The sequence below is a fragment of the Centropristis striata genome, chromosome 10, assembly GCF_030273125.1.
Source record: "Centropristis striata isolate RG_2023a ecotype Rhode Island chromosome 10, C.striata_1.0, whole genome shotgun sequence".
Taxonomy (NCBI): domain Eukaryota; kingdom Metazoa; phylum Chordata; class Actinopteri; order Perciformes; family Serranidae; genus Centropristis; species Centropristis striata.
The window spans coordinates 10955559-10975278 of record NC_081526.1 but is presented as its reverse complement, the minus strand read 5'-3'; the positions used below and the strand labels follow the sequence as shown (position 1 = coordinate 10975278).

The 19720-nt window shown below is 39.5% G+C and overlaps 1 protein-coding gene across 2 annotated transcripts in view; it reads right to left on the bottom strand.

Moving 5' to 3' along the window:
• The window catches only part of uggt2 (UDP-glucose glycoprotein glucosyltransferase 2), a 47888-nt gene that overhangs the window by 19040 nt on the left and 9128 nt on the right, over positions 1 to 19720 (bottom strand). For both annotated transcript variants that reach the window (XM_059342618.1, XM_059342619.1), the window contains exons 12-30: positions 19612 to 19703; positions 19287 to 19437; positions 17800 to 17919; positions 16313 to 16398; positions 16046 to 16181; positions 15640 to 15771; positions 15372 to 15536; positions 14210 to 14333; positions 14017 to 14115; positions 13027 to 13121; positions 11480 to 11686; positions 8585 to 8716; positions 6965 to 7095; positions 6467 to 6562; positions 6151 to 6253; positions 4617 to 4696; positions 2471 to 2660; positions 2175 to 2333; positions 1416 to 1501 (exon numbers count right to left, since the gene is read on the bottom strand). In XM_059342618.1, coding sequence (XP_059198601.1) covers positions 1416 to 1501; positions 2175 to 2333; positions 2471 to 2660; positions 4617 to 4696; positions 6151 to 6253; positions 6467 to 6562; positions 6965 to 7095; positions 8585 to 8716; positions 11480 to 11686; positions 13027 to 13121; positions 14017 to 14115; positions 14210 to 14333; positions 15372 to 15536; positions 15640 to 15771; positions 16046 to 16181; positions 16313 to 16398; positions 17800 to 17919; positions 19287 to 19437; positions 19612 to 19703 — 2384 coding nt within the window. The remainder of the gene's footprint in view (positions 1 to 1415; positions 1502 to 2174; positions 2334 to 2470; positions 2661 to 4616; positions 4697 to 6150; positions 6254 to 6466; positions 6563 to 6964; positions 7096 to 8584; positions 8717 to 11479; positions 11687 to 13026; positions 13122 to 14016; positions 14116 to 14209; positions 14334 to 15371; positions 15537 to 15639; positions 15772 to 16045; positions 16182 to 16312; positions 16399 to 17799; positions 17920 to 19286; positions 19438 to 19611; positions 19704 to 19720) is intronic.

Sequence of the window (19720 nt, the reverse complement as noted above, 5' to 3'; positions counted from 1 at the left end):
AGTGCAGAATGTGTTTTGGCAGGCAGGATCTGCAGGGTCTCATGGTGAAACACCAGAGAGCAAACTTTAGGAAGAGATGAGCAATAGGCTATGATGCACGGCGAGCCATTAGGACCCCAGTGCTTACTAAAGGCAAAAAACTAACCTTATCACTATGATAAATGCTCCCTCCTCATTGAGCCCAAAGTGCTGCTTGTGTTTTGCCCCCTCTGCTGTCACTGATGCAACTCAGCCTTTCGGGCTTGTGTTAGAAAGCACCAGAGATCAATCTGTATCCCTGCTCTGAGGAGAGGAGAGCTGGCCATCTCATTCATCGCTGTCAGGGCGAGACGCAGTGGCAGCACAGGGTGGAAGAGGAAAACGCAGGCTCTGGGAATGGAGAGCAGAGACACTCCCACTAGACTCTGATCGGCCACCTAACCAGAGCAGAGTGCCGCTAACCACAAGAATAATGACACTGCCAAGGTGAAAAATGACATCACCTCTTAGCTTCACCTGGAGGATTGGGGAATAAATCTTGGTTGTCTGATATGATTCCAGAGGAACCGAGGGCTGTATGTGTCCTAAATCTTATGTGAGGATAGCCAGAAAGGACAATATCTGTGATTGTAGGGACATCTATTATGATGCGCTACAGCTGACCATGCAAACTCAAATACATGCTTTAGATGTAAGCCATTATCATAACTTGATAGTCAGGGATATTCATATCTTTGTTATCTTACGTTCCTTGAAAAAGTTCTTTTGAAAAAGTTGCTTTTGAAAAAATTCTTTTGAAAGATAAGAATGTGATTTGTTTAAGGTCAAAGTAGGAAGTACCACAGTGGATTTTAATTATAATAAAAGTGCAAAATTAAAAGAAAACAAGGCAAGGAAAATTGTTTTTTTTTTGTTCGAAAATGCATCAAAGCAACTGAAGCACAATACTGTTTCTACTCGTCTGGGGAAATTAGACAACGCCAACGCACTCTGTCTAGTATATGCTGCCTTTGACACCTACGCTGTCCTAACTAAAACACATTCTGCTGCTGATATTTCGCTGTCTGAGGTGGATGGCATGGCAGGTGACCAGCTGAATCATCCCTCCACTCTGTCTTCTCTTTAATAGCAACCCTCTCCTCCTACTTGTCTCTCTCCCCTCTGTAGTGAGCAGAACTCCCTGCACTCATCAAAACCTTGAGCTGCTACAGTGTCAGCAGCTCTATGTTACCATAGTGATGGGTTTCATAGCTACTGGAATGAAATGGAGAGGTAGCTGAAAACAACCTTCATGCTGTGCATCTGATGAAGCTGCCAAATTAGTATCATTGCCTACATTTTTTTTTCTCCAAAACATATGAATGTCTGTAAGGAATGAGATGGGGAAGAACAACAATGGCACTAAAAATAGTGTGCAGAGAAAGGTGAATACTCACGTGAGAACCTGATAAATATCCTCTGACCTCCCTTTACGTAATTTCAGGATCCAGGCACCAGGATTGGCTTTCAGCTGGAAATATCCCTGTTGTGGTTGAAACAGCAGGAGTCTTAGTATTTGTTGTAAGCATTAGTTTCACACTTGTTTTTTCTACCCTGGCACCAGACAGTTTATGTTCCTCACTTACTACAGCAGTTTAAAGGCACATTGTGCAGGAATTGTTGCTCATTGTTTGTAAACACAACATTCGTACTTGGCCCCGCTTCACTAGCTCAACAAAAAAGAGCAAACCCCTGATTAACTCTTGCTCTGCAACAACCTTTGTCTGCTTGGCATTTCATCTTGCTATTTTTGGGATTTTCTCTGCACTGTGTCCCCTATTTCTTTTTTAGATTTTCATGCCCGAATGGTGACGCCCAGAAATGTCCCAAACAGAGCACAATGAAAAGAGGAGAGAAAATACAGGCAGAGGGTATGGTCTCTGCAGACACCACCACACAGTTTAAGTGGGTCAGAAGTGATGATTAAGAAGAAATATGTTTGTACATTGTTTTAAGGAAAATCCTTCTCAGTACTTTAAGGTACTATCCATGTATTAATTGCTTGGCATTGGCAGTAACTAAAAAACCGAGACTGTCCCCAATGCTTTTGGTAGCCTATAACAGCTGATAAACTTCTGTGATATCCTAGTCATAGATCTAACACAGTGCAACAAAACTGTCCTGGACTCTAGTATTAAGTGGAGAAGGATACTGACCAGGTTAGCCATGACAATAGTGTCGTACATGAGCAGGTTACGACTCATGCCCAGGGTAAACTGTAGACCACGGGGAGGCTGGCCAGTTGACAGATCAAAGCAGTGGCCCTCCAGCAGGAGGTGCTCCAGCTCGTACTCTGCTGTCACGACCCCCGTCACCTGGAGCGAAACAACAAATTACAGAAAGGAAAAAAAACAACAACAATGGGGAAATGATTAATAGAATGCACCACGGCCCTAATTAAGAGGTGAAAATGATAAGAGTGTTGGTAGCAATGACTAAAGGAGCGAGTTACCTCCTGCAGATGGATGTTATCCAAGTCATGGGGGCTTCTGACAGCCTGCACCATCCAGCTCTCTGGTGTGATCATATTAAGGGTGAGAAGGGGAGATTCAGGGAGTTCCATGAAGAGGGCAACTGGTCCTGGCGACACTGTGTCGTTGGCCAAGAAATTGACATCGGACTCCAAGACAAAGCGGTAAAAGCTGTGAAGGCAGACAAACAGATGATCAAAATTTAAGTTCTTGCCCTGTAAATAACTGCAGGTTAACATAATATCTAACAAAGGAGTAGAGCACTGAAAGCCCTAAAATGGTGGATATCCTGCAGGACTTTTTACCAATGGACTAAGTCAACAATTCCATCCAACAAATTCACTGTCCTCTTCGGAAGCACTAAAATGATGACATGTTGTGCAATAGTCTTCTTTCTAGGACGGGAGAGATGGGCTCTGTTGTGACAGCTGGGTATATACAATCTCCTCAAAGTGAAGAATCTAATAGTATTACTGCCAGTGTTCCTGCTTGGCCAATAACAGAAATATGCGACTTAGTCTGTGGACCAGAAATGCTCCCGTTCTTAGTGATTACTCAGAGCTGTCACAGAGGTTAGCTCCGGGCTAATCTTTATGCTAATTGCTTTTCTTCAGTGTGCCCTCTGACACCGAAAAGTCATAATCAGTGTAGACAATAAACATTACCAATGCCAATTCTTTTTTATTTTTTTAATGCCATCTTATTTTCAAAAGGTAGACCATAACATTTCTTATTCACAGGGAGATTTCTCAAAAGTTAATTCCCACTACAGCAGCTATGTTTCTGTGAACCAGAACAGAGCAGTAACAGAGGGGGCTGCTGACTCCAGCGTGGAAGAGGAGCTGCTAGCACCGCACAGAAAAAGTGACGAGGGAAAGGTTGTAGTTAGGCAGGAGAAACCCAGCACACCAGGGGAAACACAGTCCTCATTGGACTGGTTCCAATTTGTGAGAAGACCAATTCTCCACAACAAGAAAAGCTACAGAAAGATAAGCTGCCCTGTGGTCTCTGCTGCGGTCTTACCACTATGAGGAGTATACGAGTGTATGAAATAAACCCACTGATGCAGAATAGGACTCATGTGCAGCCACAGACAGTATAATCTCCAGTGGTGGACTATAGCATTACCAAGCTTATGGCTCTACAAGGGACATCAGGTAGGGAAGTTGTAACTTTATAGTCTAAACTAGAGGCTATCCCTTTATGACCAACATCTTTATAATAGGATCACAAAAACAAAAACAAAGCGCCATTATTCAATTTTTCATGTTTATTTTCTGTAATTTGAACGGTAATCAATTCTCCAAAGAGGTCTTTTTTAGGGTTTTTGATTAACACTAATGACCTAACAAATAATCCTCCTAATATTTTTAAAAATAAGTTTCTCATTCAGGTACCCACATTTCTCTGAAAGCCCATTTCTGCCAATGTGAAGAGAAAAGAAAAAATCCTGTACGTATACATTAGAATGGGAAACTTGAAAAAATGACTCAGTATTCCAAAAATAATGACATAGTATCTCAAAATAGTGAGAAACTTTCTCAGAATAAGTTTGAATCTTTTGAGAAAAAGATTCAAACTTGTGGGGGATTTTTGAGGAATAATTATTTCCAGCATTTCAATTCCCTTGTCTCTGACAGAGGTCAATAAAAGGTCATTCAGTAAATTGTCGCTCTAACGTGAGGCTTCTTTATGGAAATGTTTTGTCATTTAGTATTTAAAAAAACAAACATTTTAACTATTTCAGTTTACTACCACTACAAATGACTCAACCCATTAAGGAACAAATTAAAAAAGAAAACACCCCAGAATTACATACTGACTAACATTCACTGAATGGTGTGAATGTTAATGGACAATTTAAACCTTCCATTTGTTTTTGTGTGTTATCATTTCGTTGTTTTTACTGCATGTCTTGAACCGCAACAATGCAAGCTGTAAGCAATTTGCCCAGAGACGCAAGGGGAGGCCCAAAGCAATAAGGTGGTGTTATTAAGCAGATTGCATCTGTGCAGTATAATCTTACAAAGGGAAGGAGCAAAGCAGAGATGCTAAGTCTGCAGCGGTCAGAGGATACACAAACAAGCCAAACAGGAAAATTTAATTACTGTTGGAGCTTGAGCTTACCTCTTGAGGGGCATCTCGGACAACTTGGCCCTGCAATTCATAAACACCTGCAGTCTCACATTGACCACTTGACTGAGCACCTGCAAGAGTAACAGCAGAAGAGACCCAGTTATAGAAAACAGAAGCAAAGAGCTGAACAAAAGGACTGAGGGGAGTCTATAGATTCCCTACCCATTACTTTTACTATAGTGAATTTTTAAGAGGTTCTCAAATGACAGAGCATATACCAGATATCCCTACATAACATCTCGCACGTTATACCAGTGGTCAAAAAATTATAAGCCAGTGCTTGTGAGCACATTGAGCTACCTTCCATTAAATCAGATGTGATGCTGATATGCTGGTGTATTTTCTATTGCATATTGCAGCACACTACTGAAAAGTGTACACTGCAAACAACAGCTACTGAAGGTGGCTGTCTGACTGGCTGTCTGTGAAGGCACGGTGAGTCATATTTTCATATTCAACCAAGTCAAACTCTTCACCACAGCGAGCCTCCTGCAAGATGCAGCAGACAGCTAATGGGATTCAGTGAAATGAAGCCAATAAAAAAAAAAAAAAATCGAAATAAACTTAAAAGTATTATATGTTATATTTCGGCATCAAAATGTCTAAAAACAACCAAAATGTTTATATTATTATATTGTTATATAATGTATGTACTTACATTATCCCTAATGTTTCCAACATGTTCAAACCAAGAAAAAAAAATATTTTTATCAATGACATGCTTAGTTTCCGTTACCTGTAAGTGGCATCAATATACATATCCAATTTATGCATGAGTCAATGGTGGTGGTCTCCCATAGGTTCTCATAAATGGACTTTTCCAGTTTCACGATACAATACACTTTTTAGATTTTGGTAGTTTTTACCATTTAATATTTAACATTTTAACCGGATGAAGGATTTAAGTCATTGGACTTCTGGATCTTAAGTTATCGGAAAAACAAGCTGAAATGTTAGCAGCCCCTCGGCTCCCAGCCCCTCTGCCAACATGCCCAACAGCATCGAAGAAATACTGATTTTTAAGAGGAAACTGCTTTATTCAGTGTGTTCTCCGGTTTTAATCACCGGGCGTGTTTGTTTTGGACCCTTCGGCTCTCAGTAAAAACTCCCTGAACACTGGAGGAATTCTAACCAGGAGAAACTGCCTAAAATGACTGAATTGCTGTCTTTTGTAAAAAAAAAAAAATATTACACATTTAAATAAATAAGCACAGGTGTTTTGACTCCAGATTTAATGCAATATTTTCTATTTTTCTAAACAACTTTAATGTTTCAAATTCTTTAAAGGTGTTGGGAGCTGCAGTTTCTATCAGCATTAACTATGTGCATAAAAAATATAAGCATGAAATGTGATTATGGGATCATGTGAGGATAGAAAAAAACTATCTATCCCAGCTTTTGCACCTTGGCAAGCCTTCCGTTTCTGTACCCTTCCTTTCAGTGAAAGTGATTTTAAAGTGTCCCTGCCGTATAAGGAATCGATGGAGAAGAGAGGAGAAGAATACAAGAGAAGAATGCAGCTTACAATCAGCAGAGCGGACATCTTCTGTGCTTCCCTGGTGAGGGGGTCAACGATGGCCACAACATCATAGAACACTTCATTTTCACGCGGGGAGAGATGGAGCACACTGAGGAGAACAGCACACCAAAGCGGATTCAGCAACACAAGGTTATACAACCCTTATTCAGCAGAACTGCAAATCAAAAGATTTGCCTTTCTGCACTGCTTGAAATGATGGCGTAGCAAATTCCAGATCCGTTATAACAAAAGGAAAGTAAACACTTCCCTGTGAGACCGCAGTGCCAGGAGGACAGTAAACAGAGCAAAAAACGATGCCCACCTGTAGCTGTCTTTGATAAAGTGGACATCCCTCCTGACTTCTCCTTTGGGGGCCGCAGTTAGAAGGGCATCAACTTTCATGACTAAGTCACTGGCTCTGAGGGAAGAGAGGTGTAGCTGGGTCAGTCCATCATTTATTAATGCTACGCTTTAGAAGAGATGTCAAACAGAGTTCATATCATGTGACGTGAAGCTGTTAACAAGGTAGCCCCATAAATTAGTTAAAGAAACTGAACCGATATTTTGTTCATTATAGAACACTTGATAAAGCTGGAGATTGAAGGTTTAAGATGGTTTCAGAGAAAAAATAGAAGGTCAAGTTGTTCATAGAAACGTTCAAACTACGGCACAAAAAGAAAATGGATATAAGGTAAAAGGTATTTCACATAATACCAATAACATTATTCTCTAATGAATTGATGCATCAAATATGTGTCACAGACATTTAAAGCAGGAAGTCGTTTCTCTCACATAACAAGGCAGAAAAATACAAACATACTGCTTTGACTTCATCCCCATCAGTTTAACTTTGGCTTTGACTTTCTCTGCAGCGCCACTCAGTGTTATCTTCTCCAGCAAGTGGAAATCCTCCACAGTGAATTCATCCTGCTCTTCAAATGGGCCGAGGATCTAACACGAAGACAATAATGCAGTCAGAACACAACTTTTTCTAATCTTATCTCAGCATGTATTATTTACTATTTGCCATGGGGGTGTTAAATGTAATGTGATTGTAACACAGTGTTTTATCCACTTAGAGTCATGGTATTCAGTGACAGTGCCTGTGCTTTCCTCCTTTTCTATTTTGGGAGTTCTGCTGCTGCAGCAGAGGAATGTAAAATGATATTAATTGTTACTGCCATCTCAGAGGCTGGCCTCTTCATCCATGGCTGTCAGCATCACTGCTGCTGAGACATCAGTCATCATCTCTGTACACACATACAGTCAGCACATACAGACACTCACACACACAGTGCAGTTTGTGCCACCTGTGACCTTTGAGAAACATTCATGCTGATTTGACAGTGCTAAGGAAGCACTCTGAAAACACAAAAGGAAAAAAAAACCCTTCACAGTACAGCAGCTTTGTGGATCCTACTCCAAAATATCAAACAACATTTAACCGATGGCTCATTCAATACAAACTCACCTTGAAGCCTCCAGTTCATGTCATATGTTACAGCCGACCAAAGTACGAAAAAATCATATGAAAGATTATCTTCAAAAAAAAAAAATTAAATAATTAAGGAATAATGTGCCATCTCAATTTTTTAAATATCTGCAATGAATATTAATATTATCCTATAAAAACAAAGAAATCTAAATGTTTTTTGTTCTGCAAAGCTATATAATAGCAAGATCTGTGGCACTCGTTTTTTTAAGCGGGACCAAATAACTACATGTGATGGAACTATAACAGTATTACACTGAATCGAAATGTGGCTGCAAGAAAGAGAGAATAAGCATTGGAAATATTCATGTTTAACACTTTTCTTTGTTTGGGAAAATGTCCCCATATTAATGTCTAATTTTACAGCTGAATTAAACATATTTACAGCAACAGCAACATTTTGTAGTCTTTATAGCCAATTCCCCATTCATGACAAATGCATGGGGTTGAATTTTTATATAACCTACTCCTTTAAATTATAGTAAGGCTTTAAGTCCTGCATAATTAAAGGAATGGTTGCTGTGAGTGATAAGTAGGTGCAGTCACAGGTGGCGTGTTTCAGCAACCACGCTTCATTAGCCAGCTTCTGCTCACCTAAACTGTGCTAGTGCTTTAGTGATACAGTCACAGTTAGCAACACATTTATTTTTCACTTGTCTGATTGGACAACTGCATGAGACATTCCAATTCCCTAAACACAGAGTTTACTTGACCCGGGCGGGCATTAGTGTCAAGTGTTGTTTGCACAAGGTTAACGTTGCAGCTGGACGGCTTGTCAGGCATGACAACCACATCTTCCTGCATGCAAGGGACTCATTTTGTCGAAAAAGTTAGTGAACGGTTAACGAGTCGGCTATTGTTCAGGAAAATAAAATAAAATTAGCAACCCTATGCTGAAATAATTGAGGAGATGCTAATTGAACTGTGTTGGAGTTGAACTCCACTCACCCTGCCGTTGCTGATCACTGCCCGCTGTCCAGGACTCAGTTTCAGCACTTCTTGACAAAACAGCTGCTGACTGCGAATAAAATCCACTTCCATTGTGTTGAACTTTTTCTCAAAGGCATCTCCGTCCATGCCCTAGAGCAGAATAACAAAAGTTTGTTTAGGATGTTAGATAAATTGATTGCATTGTTGGCTTACATTTGAACTGCAAGATCCAATAGACTAGCTCAAGGATCTTTCTCCCTCTGCAGCCTGTCCAAAACAAAATGTGAGTGATGCATTGGCATAAGAAATGATGTATGTGAGGCAAAAAATATATATAAATCGCAGCATCATTGATGCCTTGCATCAGCACAATTACCAGTTTTCAAACATGAAATATTTCAGCCAGAGGACCGAGCTGTCAGAAATGCATGTGTGAAAATGAGATTAATCAATTTGTAATTAATATAACAAACTCTTAATTAAGCCTCGACCATTTTTGTCCATAACAAATTAGGTGTGGGAGTGTGGAGGGTTTGTGGAGTCTGGTTATTAGTTTCTTCAACATCTCTTCTCAGGAGAACAGGTGAAATACCAATAATGTCAGCACAATCCAGTCAGCAAGGCTGTCTGGCAGCCAATAATAAACTCATATCCCTTGACTCTGGGTCTCAACTCACACAGCCACCTCCTACCCATCTTTCCACTGCTATTTCCAGCCCATTCTCTCCCCATTGTTTAAGGGCTGGTATAATTGAAGGGCAGTTTGTTATGGCTGGTCCCAAATGTAACCTGTGCTGACTTTTTTCTAATGGAAGCAGTGGGAGCTCTCCTGTCAGCTGATTTGTTGATTAGTGCCTGAGAATTTGTTTCCTTGTGTGTAATGCTGTGTGGGTGGATACTGCACACCACAGCATGGAGAACACTCCTGGCTGTGGACTGCTTACAGCAGCAGAGTGATGGTCAGGCTTGGATGAACACATGTGGGTTACACAACCATGAACGGTGAGCAGGAGCTAGGCTATTCGTCAGGTCTGCAGACCAGGTATCCCCTAGCACTTTTAAGTTAAAGATTCAGCGTGTGGAGCCCGCCTTGTGCTTGCCCCTGTGACAGATCAAGTGGAACTGACAGTGAGTAGGCTGCTTGTCTTGGCATCCGCAGGCTGTGGAGCATCATGCATGCTCTAAATCTATTCTGTTAGCTGATGTTCAGGAGGGGAAGAGAGAAGATGGGCTCATCAATCATCATTTTAGCCAACTGTGCTCTTGAATCAAGAAAGCAGTGGCAGACAAATCTGTGTAAGTGGTTATATCCAACCTTTGTTTGCCTCGTTCTTGCCATTATGCTCATCAAATCTGCCTGAAACATTATTGATTATACAATTGTTGAATGGCATCTCCCACCAGATACTTTTCCTAGATGCACCTTTTACATACACATTCAAGGGCAGTGACCTAAAATCAAATAAACATTCAAAGAATCATACCTCAAAAAAGTCATTTTTTACATTGAACACAATAACACTCACACTGTATCCTGCATATATTTTAGGGTTGGATGATATTATGCAAACAAAATAATAGCAAAATTAATCTTTCAGCTGTTGGAGCTTTTGGCATACTATTTAGGGAGCAATCCCTTTAATATCTCTGGTTGTATTAGTCCATGGCAGGCAGTGTTGCAAATCAGTGAGTGAGACTGTTTTATGGCAGCAATGTGATGAAGTACCTTACTGCATGTCTTACACTGGCTGAGTCTAAAACAGATGTTTAAAAAAAAGTGTAAATAATTCATTAAATCAACAAAAAAGATTAATTGTACCACAACATATATCCATATCGTTGCATAAAATTAAACATTTCATGATTTTATCCCTAAACTCACACCCCTAATATCGTTAAATAACTGTCAAGGCATCCCACTAGTCAATTTGATCAATTAATTCAATTCAATTTGAAATTTTGAAAGACACCAGATTTACACACACCCTCAGCTCAAAGGCATTCAAGTGTTTAACACAGTATATAATAAATTGTATTTTGCTAATGAGCTCACACCTCTAGCTCTATTATTATTATCTATTATTTGTGTTGACACATTTCAGCACGTTCTGGTGGAAAGTAGGAAATATCTAATCGTCACATATCCTACTTGTAATAGTGAATATAGAAACTGTTCCTTTCTTGCAGTCAGAAGGCAGATCACATAAGCGAACCCAATATGAATGTGTCATCTTGGTTATGCTACTTGCTAATTATTTAACTGACAAAATGTATTAACACCATAATATGTTTAGGAGAAGAATAACTTTGAAAAAAAGAAGGAAAAAAAAGGCTAAGTAAGTCTACAATACTTCTTTTGATACTTTTTGATGTTTCTGCAAAACCAGCTTTACTTGTCAAGCCTCTGAAATGTTTAATATTGTCTAAACATAAGCATTTGAAAAATGTCTACATTTGACAATACTTTGATTTAAATCAGGAGCATTTCAATTAATAATAAGATAACTAGACAGACATTTGATGCATGTGATATTTTGATCTAGGCTCTTTTTAATACCTGGTGCTACAGCCACATTATGGTCACTAACAACGAAGTTGAATGCCTAATCCAACTAACTGTAACTCACTGTAATGCTGCCTTTAAGACAGTCAAATTAGAAAAAAAGTATATATGTCATATAAAAATTACGACAATTCAAGGCTTTGTCCATTCTTGTGCAACAATATAATCAGTAAATCAACATATTGCAAATCTGTACCTAAAACGTTGGACATACACATTTACTTTGATGTAATAGCAAAAAAACTCTGAATCTTAAAGGCTGCCATTTGAAATATATAAAAAATTCAATATTTGGAATCTAATTATCTCTGATCTGGCGAAAAAAGGCAGAGTTGCATTCTCTCCTTTACCTGTATCAGTAAGTCCTTCATCTTGGTCCCTTGTTGGAGGAGCTGGCTGCTCTCCTCTTTCAGGAGTTTTTGCACAAACTCTGCCGCAGCCTTATTCTTCTGGGTGAGGAGAGAGGCCCAGATAGCCCTGTACAGCACAGTGTTATCTTCGCTGGGCTTTCCACCGGGGTTATCTATCACCCCCACGCGCACTCCAGGGCTGGCCTTCTGCTTGCACACACACATTCACATCCCACACACACATATACACACAGCAGTGATATAATTCGCACAAATATCACACATTCTCATATTTCCACAGACTGCAGGTGTCACTGAAGAGAGCACTGGTAGACGAGAGTGTTGATCACTTAAACTAACAGTGAAGGTTTCTCCTATTGTACTTATTCTATCTTTATTTTTTCCAATGACAAATGCTTAACGCACGCTTGCTGTATAATACAGTGTACCAACAGTGAATGTATTATTTCCGAGGCATTCTATTAATGATTTTTGGGAGAGCACAAATGCAAACATGATTTTCAAATTAAATATACTTAGTTTCAGATCATAAAAATCTGCCCTTATAATTAGTGAGTATCTCAACACGCTTTATCTCTTCTGCTTGTATATGAGGTATAGATTTGTAACACCAGCAGCATGATTTGTGTCAAATACAAGCCAATGTGAAAATGTTAATGGCTGAATAAAGATTAATTCCTTCTAAGATTTTAAAGCATTACATTGTCATTTTAACTAGGAATTGAAGCTTTAAAATCAATATGGTGCTACACTGACTTGTAATAGGGAGAAAAGTGTCCCTGTCACTCCCACTCTGCACCCTGAACGCCTGTTCCTGCACTGTGTAACTTTGGTGGGTGGATACTAACTGCCGTGAGAACTGGCTCTACGGCACTAACAAACCACCAGCTATGGCACTGATTTCGGTGAAACTGAATCATAATCTATGAAGAAAATGTTTTCTGTTTTTTGCTCCGATGTCCTCCAGCTCCTCTGCTGAAGAGGACATTATGCAGGTAAACAAGAAGAAGAAAAATGAGAGAGTGACAGAGAAAGAGGCATTGGACAAGAGTAAATAACTTGCTTTTAGAGAGCTTCCCAAAATAAAAAGCTGTAGACAGACGCTGAGTTCTTGCTGTTTACTAATAAGTAATATTAGCTGGCTTCCTATATCTTGTGTTGCTGCATTTGCTTGATGTTTGGCTGTCTAACAAATGCTTGTGTGCAGCTGCTCATATTTGTGACAGCCATAGAAGTGAATTGCATTAAATAACAAAAAAACAAAATCTACATAATGTTGCTTTAAGGGTTGTGATATACTATCAAGAATACATTTTAAAAAATCCAACTGGTGTTGGGATTCTCGATTGATTTCACGACAGGAAACCAGTTTTGCTTATGCTTTTAACACCTAACAATCAACAACACTAAAAAACCACAACTTATACAGCACAGTGTGTCAATTTGTGGATCAGTCCTTATAGAAAGTACATGATGGATTGAAAAATGGGGAGGGGTGAACAGTACAGAAAGGTAATGATACTCACCACATGTTTCAGGGCATTGAGCAACAGTTTTCTTCCTGAGACCGTCTCAAAATCTCCGGCTATCCATACGGTTACAGCACTCATCCCATCCTCATCTAAGGTAAAAAAAAAAAAAAAAGAAGAAATAACTATGAACAAAGGTTGCAATAGGGAAGGTTGAAATACATTCTGACCAGTCCACCCTGCTGCCCGCTGCAATTTTCCTGACATTGGTACGACAAACTGCATAAAATAAAAGAGCCAGTGGAGGGGGAAAGCGTATTGTTGAGCAGTTTTCTATCTCAATGTCAACCTAATTGCTTATGTGGCATTTAGCAAGAGCTGCTAATCCTCTGAAAATGTTAGCTCATGCTTCTGCACTGATGAGAATCAGATGAAAGTGAGGAGGAAAATTAGGTTCAGTTCTTACAATAAATGTTCAGTTTGTAAGAGGTGACAGACTGAGGGATCTGGCTGAGAGCTCAGTATATTAGTGGAGAATGGTACCACCTGTCATAGTTATATCCCCCCAAGTCAGTCAGTCAATGAGTCAGTCAGTCGGTCAGTCAGAAAAGCAGGCAGTCAGGCGGTCAGCTAGTCCACAGTGGGAGGATGGCAATCAGCCTCCTCAGCCTCACTGAGACAGCTACACTCCAGGCCTGAGCAGTGAAATGCAGCTCTGACGAGCATTTAGACTGCTGGCCCAAAGCCAGTCAGCCGACCTAGCAATTATCTTGCTGGAGGCGCAGCCTGTCTGCTTTAACAAAGGTCAATTTCACACTTTCATAGATCAGTAAAGCAGTGTAGGATTCATTTTTGTTCGGATACCTCTCATTTTACAGATTTCCAACAAGTAAATGCAGAATGGTTGTTTCACAGAATTGATATGCTTCAATTAGTGATTTCTATTGTTGCATATCATTGTTTTTCAGTGACAATGAAATGGTGTGCATTTATCTGAGAATGTGTTAATTAGGAAATCAAGGCATACAATAATTAGTTGCTTCTTACCGTTGTTTGTGAAGTACTTCATTCTCTTAGCCACCACAGCTGTTTTGTCTCTGGAGTCATAGTATGAAAACATAGTTGTGTCCTCCCAATCATCTAAAACTGCAAAGCAAGAAAGAAAAAGTTTAAAAAAAAATGAAAGTAATATAGACAGTGAATCAATTATGGATAGATTCAAATGAGTAGCCCAGGTCACCTGGTTTGGCAGTGAAGTCAAGGTACTTCCTGTCAGTGCTTAGAATAAGAGGGTTCATCCTGGGAACCACATTAGCCTGCTCCATTAGATAGTCCACCACATCTGACCCCTCAGTCAACTGACCCTGAAGGCAAAACAGATGACAGTTAGTCCCTGACAGCATCAGTCAATAAGGAAATACTGGATCTTATGCATGCTCTATTACTAAAAAGCTAACAGTGCTGTCTGAACAGTGTCTGCAAATGCAATAATTTGGAGGGCCAGGGAGGAATATTTTAAAGGGCAAATACATTTTTAAGTTCACACTTGTATTTTTTGGGTTTCTACTCGAACATGTTTAAATGCTTTTTTTCCCTTTTTTTTTTTTAAACCACGTCATTTTTTTCACACCGTCTGTCTGGAAATAAATGTATTCACCCTGTCTGAAATGCTCCATTTTAGCACCTGTCTCTTTAAGCCCCCCTTCCTGAAAAAAACCCAGTCTGCTCTGATTGGTCAGTGTTTTCGGGTCTTTCGCATCAGCATTCTTGTCATCTCTGCAGCTGCTGAATGACTGTAAAGAAACTGTAGTGGCACTACCTACCTATACATGTGAAGTATTGACATCACAACCTCACAGAAGTCATGGTGGCTTGTTTAAATGCAGTTAATGAATATGGGCTGTGTGCATTTCTCCATGGATTCATAGTTGTAGTACTTTCACATCATAAAAAAATATGTAAAGCTCAGTTTTAATCAATTATTTCATGTGCTTTTTTATTTTTTTAACACCAAGCTTATATTGACCCCAGGCTAGTATATTTGTATTGATGATGAGTGTCAATGGTGCAATCCTTTTGGGTTTCTTTGCTTCAATTCACCTATATGTGTGTATGTATATTAATCTAAAGCAGGGATGTCAAACTGATCTGCAGGTTTTTGTTGCAACCAACAGGAGCATGTCTGACTCAACTCAATCAATCACCTGAACTGTCTTCACTCAGTTGATTTGTTATATCTGGTGTGCTCTTGCTTGCTTGAAAGAAAAACCTGCAGCCACATGGCCCTTTCCATTATCAATTTGACACCCCTGATCTAAAGGTTCTACTCCTGGCACAAAAAGAGATACGTCTGGCAGGTGGAATATGAAGTTTGAGTCTAGTCCTGTACAGACGAGTCGTACCATAAAAACAGCTCTCTGGAAGGCGGTGGTGGTGTCCATTATTCGCTGCAGGAGGATGGTTTCCAGCTCCTCTGGGTCCATCTCATCAGGGCTCAGAGGAACTCCATTAAATAAAGCCAATGGAAGGGCACCCAGGCCACTCTTCTTGTAGAAGAGGGCACCGTCCTGGGAAACACAAAACATGGATTGAATCCTTGGATGCTCCTAATTAATTATTTAGCTTCCAATGAACAGAAAGAAACAGGAGAGAACGATTTTATTTTCTTACCTTTCTTTTGTCATCATACTCGGATTCTTCACCAAGAATCCTTTCAGCGCTGGCTTTAGGGAATTTTCTCTTCAGGTAAGCAGAGATTGTTTCAACAGACAGCGTCTCCCCTACATCTACTTTGTTGTACAACTGCAACAGAGTGGCAAGTCAGATCAGATTTGATCGCTGTCTTCAGATCCCTGCCTCTGCCAATAATTCCCAACTCTATTTGAAAGAGCTGATACCAGAAGCAAAATCCCACTGACTCATCTAGTCCAATAATGTCTCAAACCATGGGAACACAAAGCACAATAAAACAACTGACTTCTGAGGCACGAAGAGATATGAGCAGGCGTGGAGTGTGCTTAAGTTATTTTTCGAGAAGTGTTAAAACAACAGAGATTTATACATGTGATATACTTACTGAGACGATGGACATCAGAGCCTGGGATAAATCGTACTCGTCTGCAATGTAATTCAGCAGTCTGTAAAATGCAACCCCCGCATCTGAGAAGCCATCAATCTCATCTTTGGTGTTGACAACAAACACAAATCCAATTCTACAGAAAGGGGGCAAAAACAAGTATTCAATTTGCAGGTGAAATGAGAATTCACTACCTGGTTAAGATTATAAATGCCAAGAGTGGACCATATAAACAGCTGTGGAGGTGTGAGAAATAACAGCTCCAACCTCAAGGGGATATTGTGCTTGTAGAAAAGCTCTGCTAGTTTCACCAGCTCAACACTTTCTTCCCGTACAGGATCCAGAAACAGCACCTAAGAAAAAAGGCATCATCACTAAATCTGAATCATAAAACAACTTGAGAAGTTTATTTCCAATAATAAATAACCAACACCAGTTTGACTGATTTGTCCTTGGGTGCACCATAAAATACATGATTTAGGAAAATTAAAAAAGTTTGAAGTATCTTTGAGACAATCTTACTCCAGTTTGATTGATATTCCCTAGACCCGTGACCAAAAAAAGAAATGATTAAGGAAAATAAATCAAAATTGGGTTTTGAAGAAGAACACTTAACATTTCCAAGGCAGGTTTAGCTCAGGAACTTTGGGAACTTTCTGCAATTTCAATATAAAAATTGGCATTTTAATAGTATTTGTATGCGTGTCACGGCTAGTATGCTTTTGAATTGTAACTGTGTCACAATATCAATTCTAAATCAAAAATGATCAAAATCACAAGAAAAACGTTGAAATCAAAAATTTGACCATATGGAAATGTTGTAGTACATACCATACATATATGGCAGTGATATCAAGCTTTATACCAGTCATATTTCAATTTAAAGAGGAATTTGAGGAAATGTCAGGGCAGAAAACTAAGGATCAGTTGTTAATCAAGACTTGATTGTCTAAGAATGACATAGCTATAATTGGTGAAAAAAAGATTAAATTGAGATTTTTATGATATCACTAAAATGGAAAGTCTAATGTAATCCTGGATTTGGAGAATTGTAACACCCCTAATTGTAACCATGCTCTGCATTCAGGAGCATGTTCTTCCATCATATGTACAGATAATTTACCAGAATCTCATTAAATAGGAATTCAGTAACATTACAACCCTTTGCAGAGTATGTTTCTGGAGTATATTAACTTTGTATTTTAATGATATTTCATAAAGATACATAACTCACTACATGGTAGATTTCAAATTCTATGTATCTGAAAAATAATGGATTATGTGTGCTTATGACATTGTAAAAAGGTAGTTTCTATCTGCATAATACTTGGTAAATACAGCCTGAGCAAAAATAACCCCTATATTTCCATTTTATTTCGCATAAGTTCTTGTAAATTTCTTCTAATTCCTATGAACTGTTCCCCGCTTGAATATTCCCCGAATCTTGCAACCCTAATTGTGGGTGAATCAGAATTTGGGATACAACAATACACCCAATCCCAGGCAGTTCTGACAATCAGAGGCAATGTTAGGTATTCAAAATGAACTCAGTATTCTCTTTTGTCAGAGTGTCTGACTGACAGAAACGGTATGATTGCAAACACCCCACAATTTGACTGAAACTATTTAATCTACTCTTGCAGAAAAGACTCAGAAGCAAAGAGTTTTGCAGTTGCATTACAATGGAGACCTTCCCAACTCTATTCCCTTTATCACCACTACCCAGCACTATTTCTGGCCTTGAGGAGACTCACCAGGTTGAAGAAGTTGCGTCGGATCTGTCGGATGACTCCGGGAAAAGTGGCTCTGAGGAGCTCTTGCACACCCGTTGGCCAGCTGCGGTACACTGAGTCATTCTCAATGTCATTTATCCACTGGAAAGTGTGTGACAAAAAGATGGCATGTGTAAAAATTATGATATTCATGAGTTAAGTATAAGCAAGAGAACCCTGGAAAAAGTAGAGATTAAGTACCTTACTCAAGGACAATTCCGACTGAAAGATTGATATATTTTGACTACATTTCTTTAATGTATACATATCACAGAAAAAGCTTTATTTGAGGGCTTTGTTACCTCCAACATGTCAGTATGACTACTGAAAAACTGTCCCAGTTTTTATAGAATCAGGCGCTCTATGAGTGTCCATCTAGTTTACATTTATAACCAAGTTGGGTTTCATTCAAGCATGTGAATGACTCTCAAATGTGTTTGAGGAGCCTATAAATACTTTCCTCTCTTGCTTGTGTCAAGAGCACCAAGATATTGCAGTGTTACATTAGGTAACTTTAGAAAAAATAATCTCTTTCCTGTTAACGGCTCCAAAGGATAGTTCAGATTTTTTAAAGGTTTTGTTTATGACATTCTTATCTATAGTGTATCACCTACATTAGATACATTTATTTGCTGCCCGAGTCCGCAAACAGTACACAGTACATTGCTTAGCTTCCGTGTCAGTACACCATCTTCTGTAGGTAATACACTGACTATGCATAACTACCTCATGCAACCCCACTTCAAAAATTCTGAAGCATCCCTTTAACTTAAGTAACCATCCTGCTCAGCAAACAGGTGATTTAAAAAAAAAGTGAATAGTACTGTAAACAGAAATATACTGGTTTTGATGTGAACAACATTTAAAATGTACACTTGTTATAAAGCTCTATTAAGCACCATTATTGAGCTATTATATGTGGATTTTATGATAAATGACCATAATCATAGTTGCTAAATGATCCACCATTGCTGGCCAATCTGGCACTAACAGTGGTCTTTCTCTCTGTAACTTCTGGTACATGCCTCCCCACAGTGCAGACATTTGCCTCGTTGGCACGACATCATTATATCTCTAATACTCTCTTTCCCTCAGTGTGTCTCTCTTTGAGACACACACACACACACACACACACACACACACACACACACACAGCACAGACTGCATATCTAGATGGAGAGATGCAAGCTGAAATGACAGACCTCTTGGTTGGGTATGGAAAGGCTTAAATTCTTCATTCTTTGGCATTTTTACAGTACCTAGAATATTAAAATGGCCAGAGGGGCCAAAATAAAAAAGTTTTTAATTTGATAGCTTTTCTTGGCTGAATTCCCAATTCATACCTAAAGTTTCTGGCAGGCCCGAGACTGTTGCAATTGTGTGATGACTGAAACCCTGGTACACAAAGAAGAAAAACACCTGCAGTGTTGATCTGGGCCAGAAGAATAGAGCTTTTGGAAAGGACTCACCATTATAGCTGGATGTCTGATATCCAAGGCATAGCTGTCATCCACAGCATTCACAGGTAACCTCAGCAGCTTGCCCTGATGTTCTCCTTTTATGCCTAGGTTATGAAGCCCCTCCAAGACCCTGGCCTCGCCTCTGAGGATGTCTAAAATGCTTTTAATACAAAATCACAGGTTACTTTTTCATACATATTACCTGTGAGGCAGTGGTTTTGCAGTGCACTAAACTCTGATCTTGTTGGAACAGGATTACTGAGAAAAAGCATAGGTCTGAGGCTTCCTGGGGAGAGCACAGGCAGACGACTGCTCCCTCCTGCTGGGTTCCTACCTGAAAGGGTTGTGAATGTCCAGATCAATGTGCAGTCCATTGATGAACAGCTCCCCGTCTCCTGGGTGAACACCAATGGTCTCACTGAGACGCTGAAAGAACAAGCTTA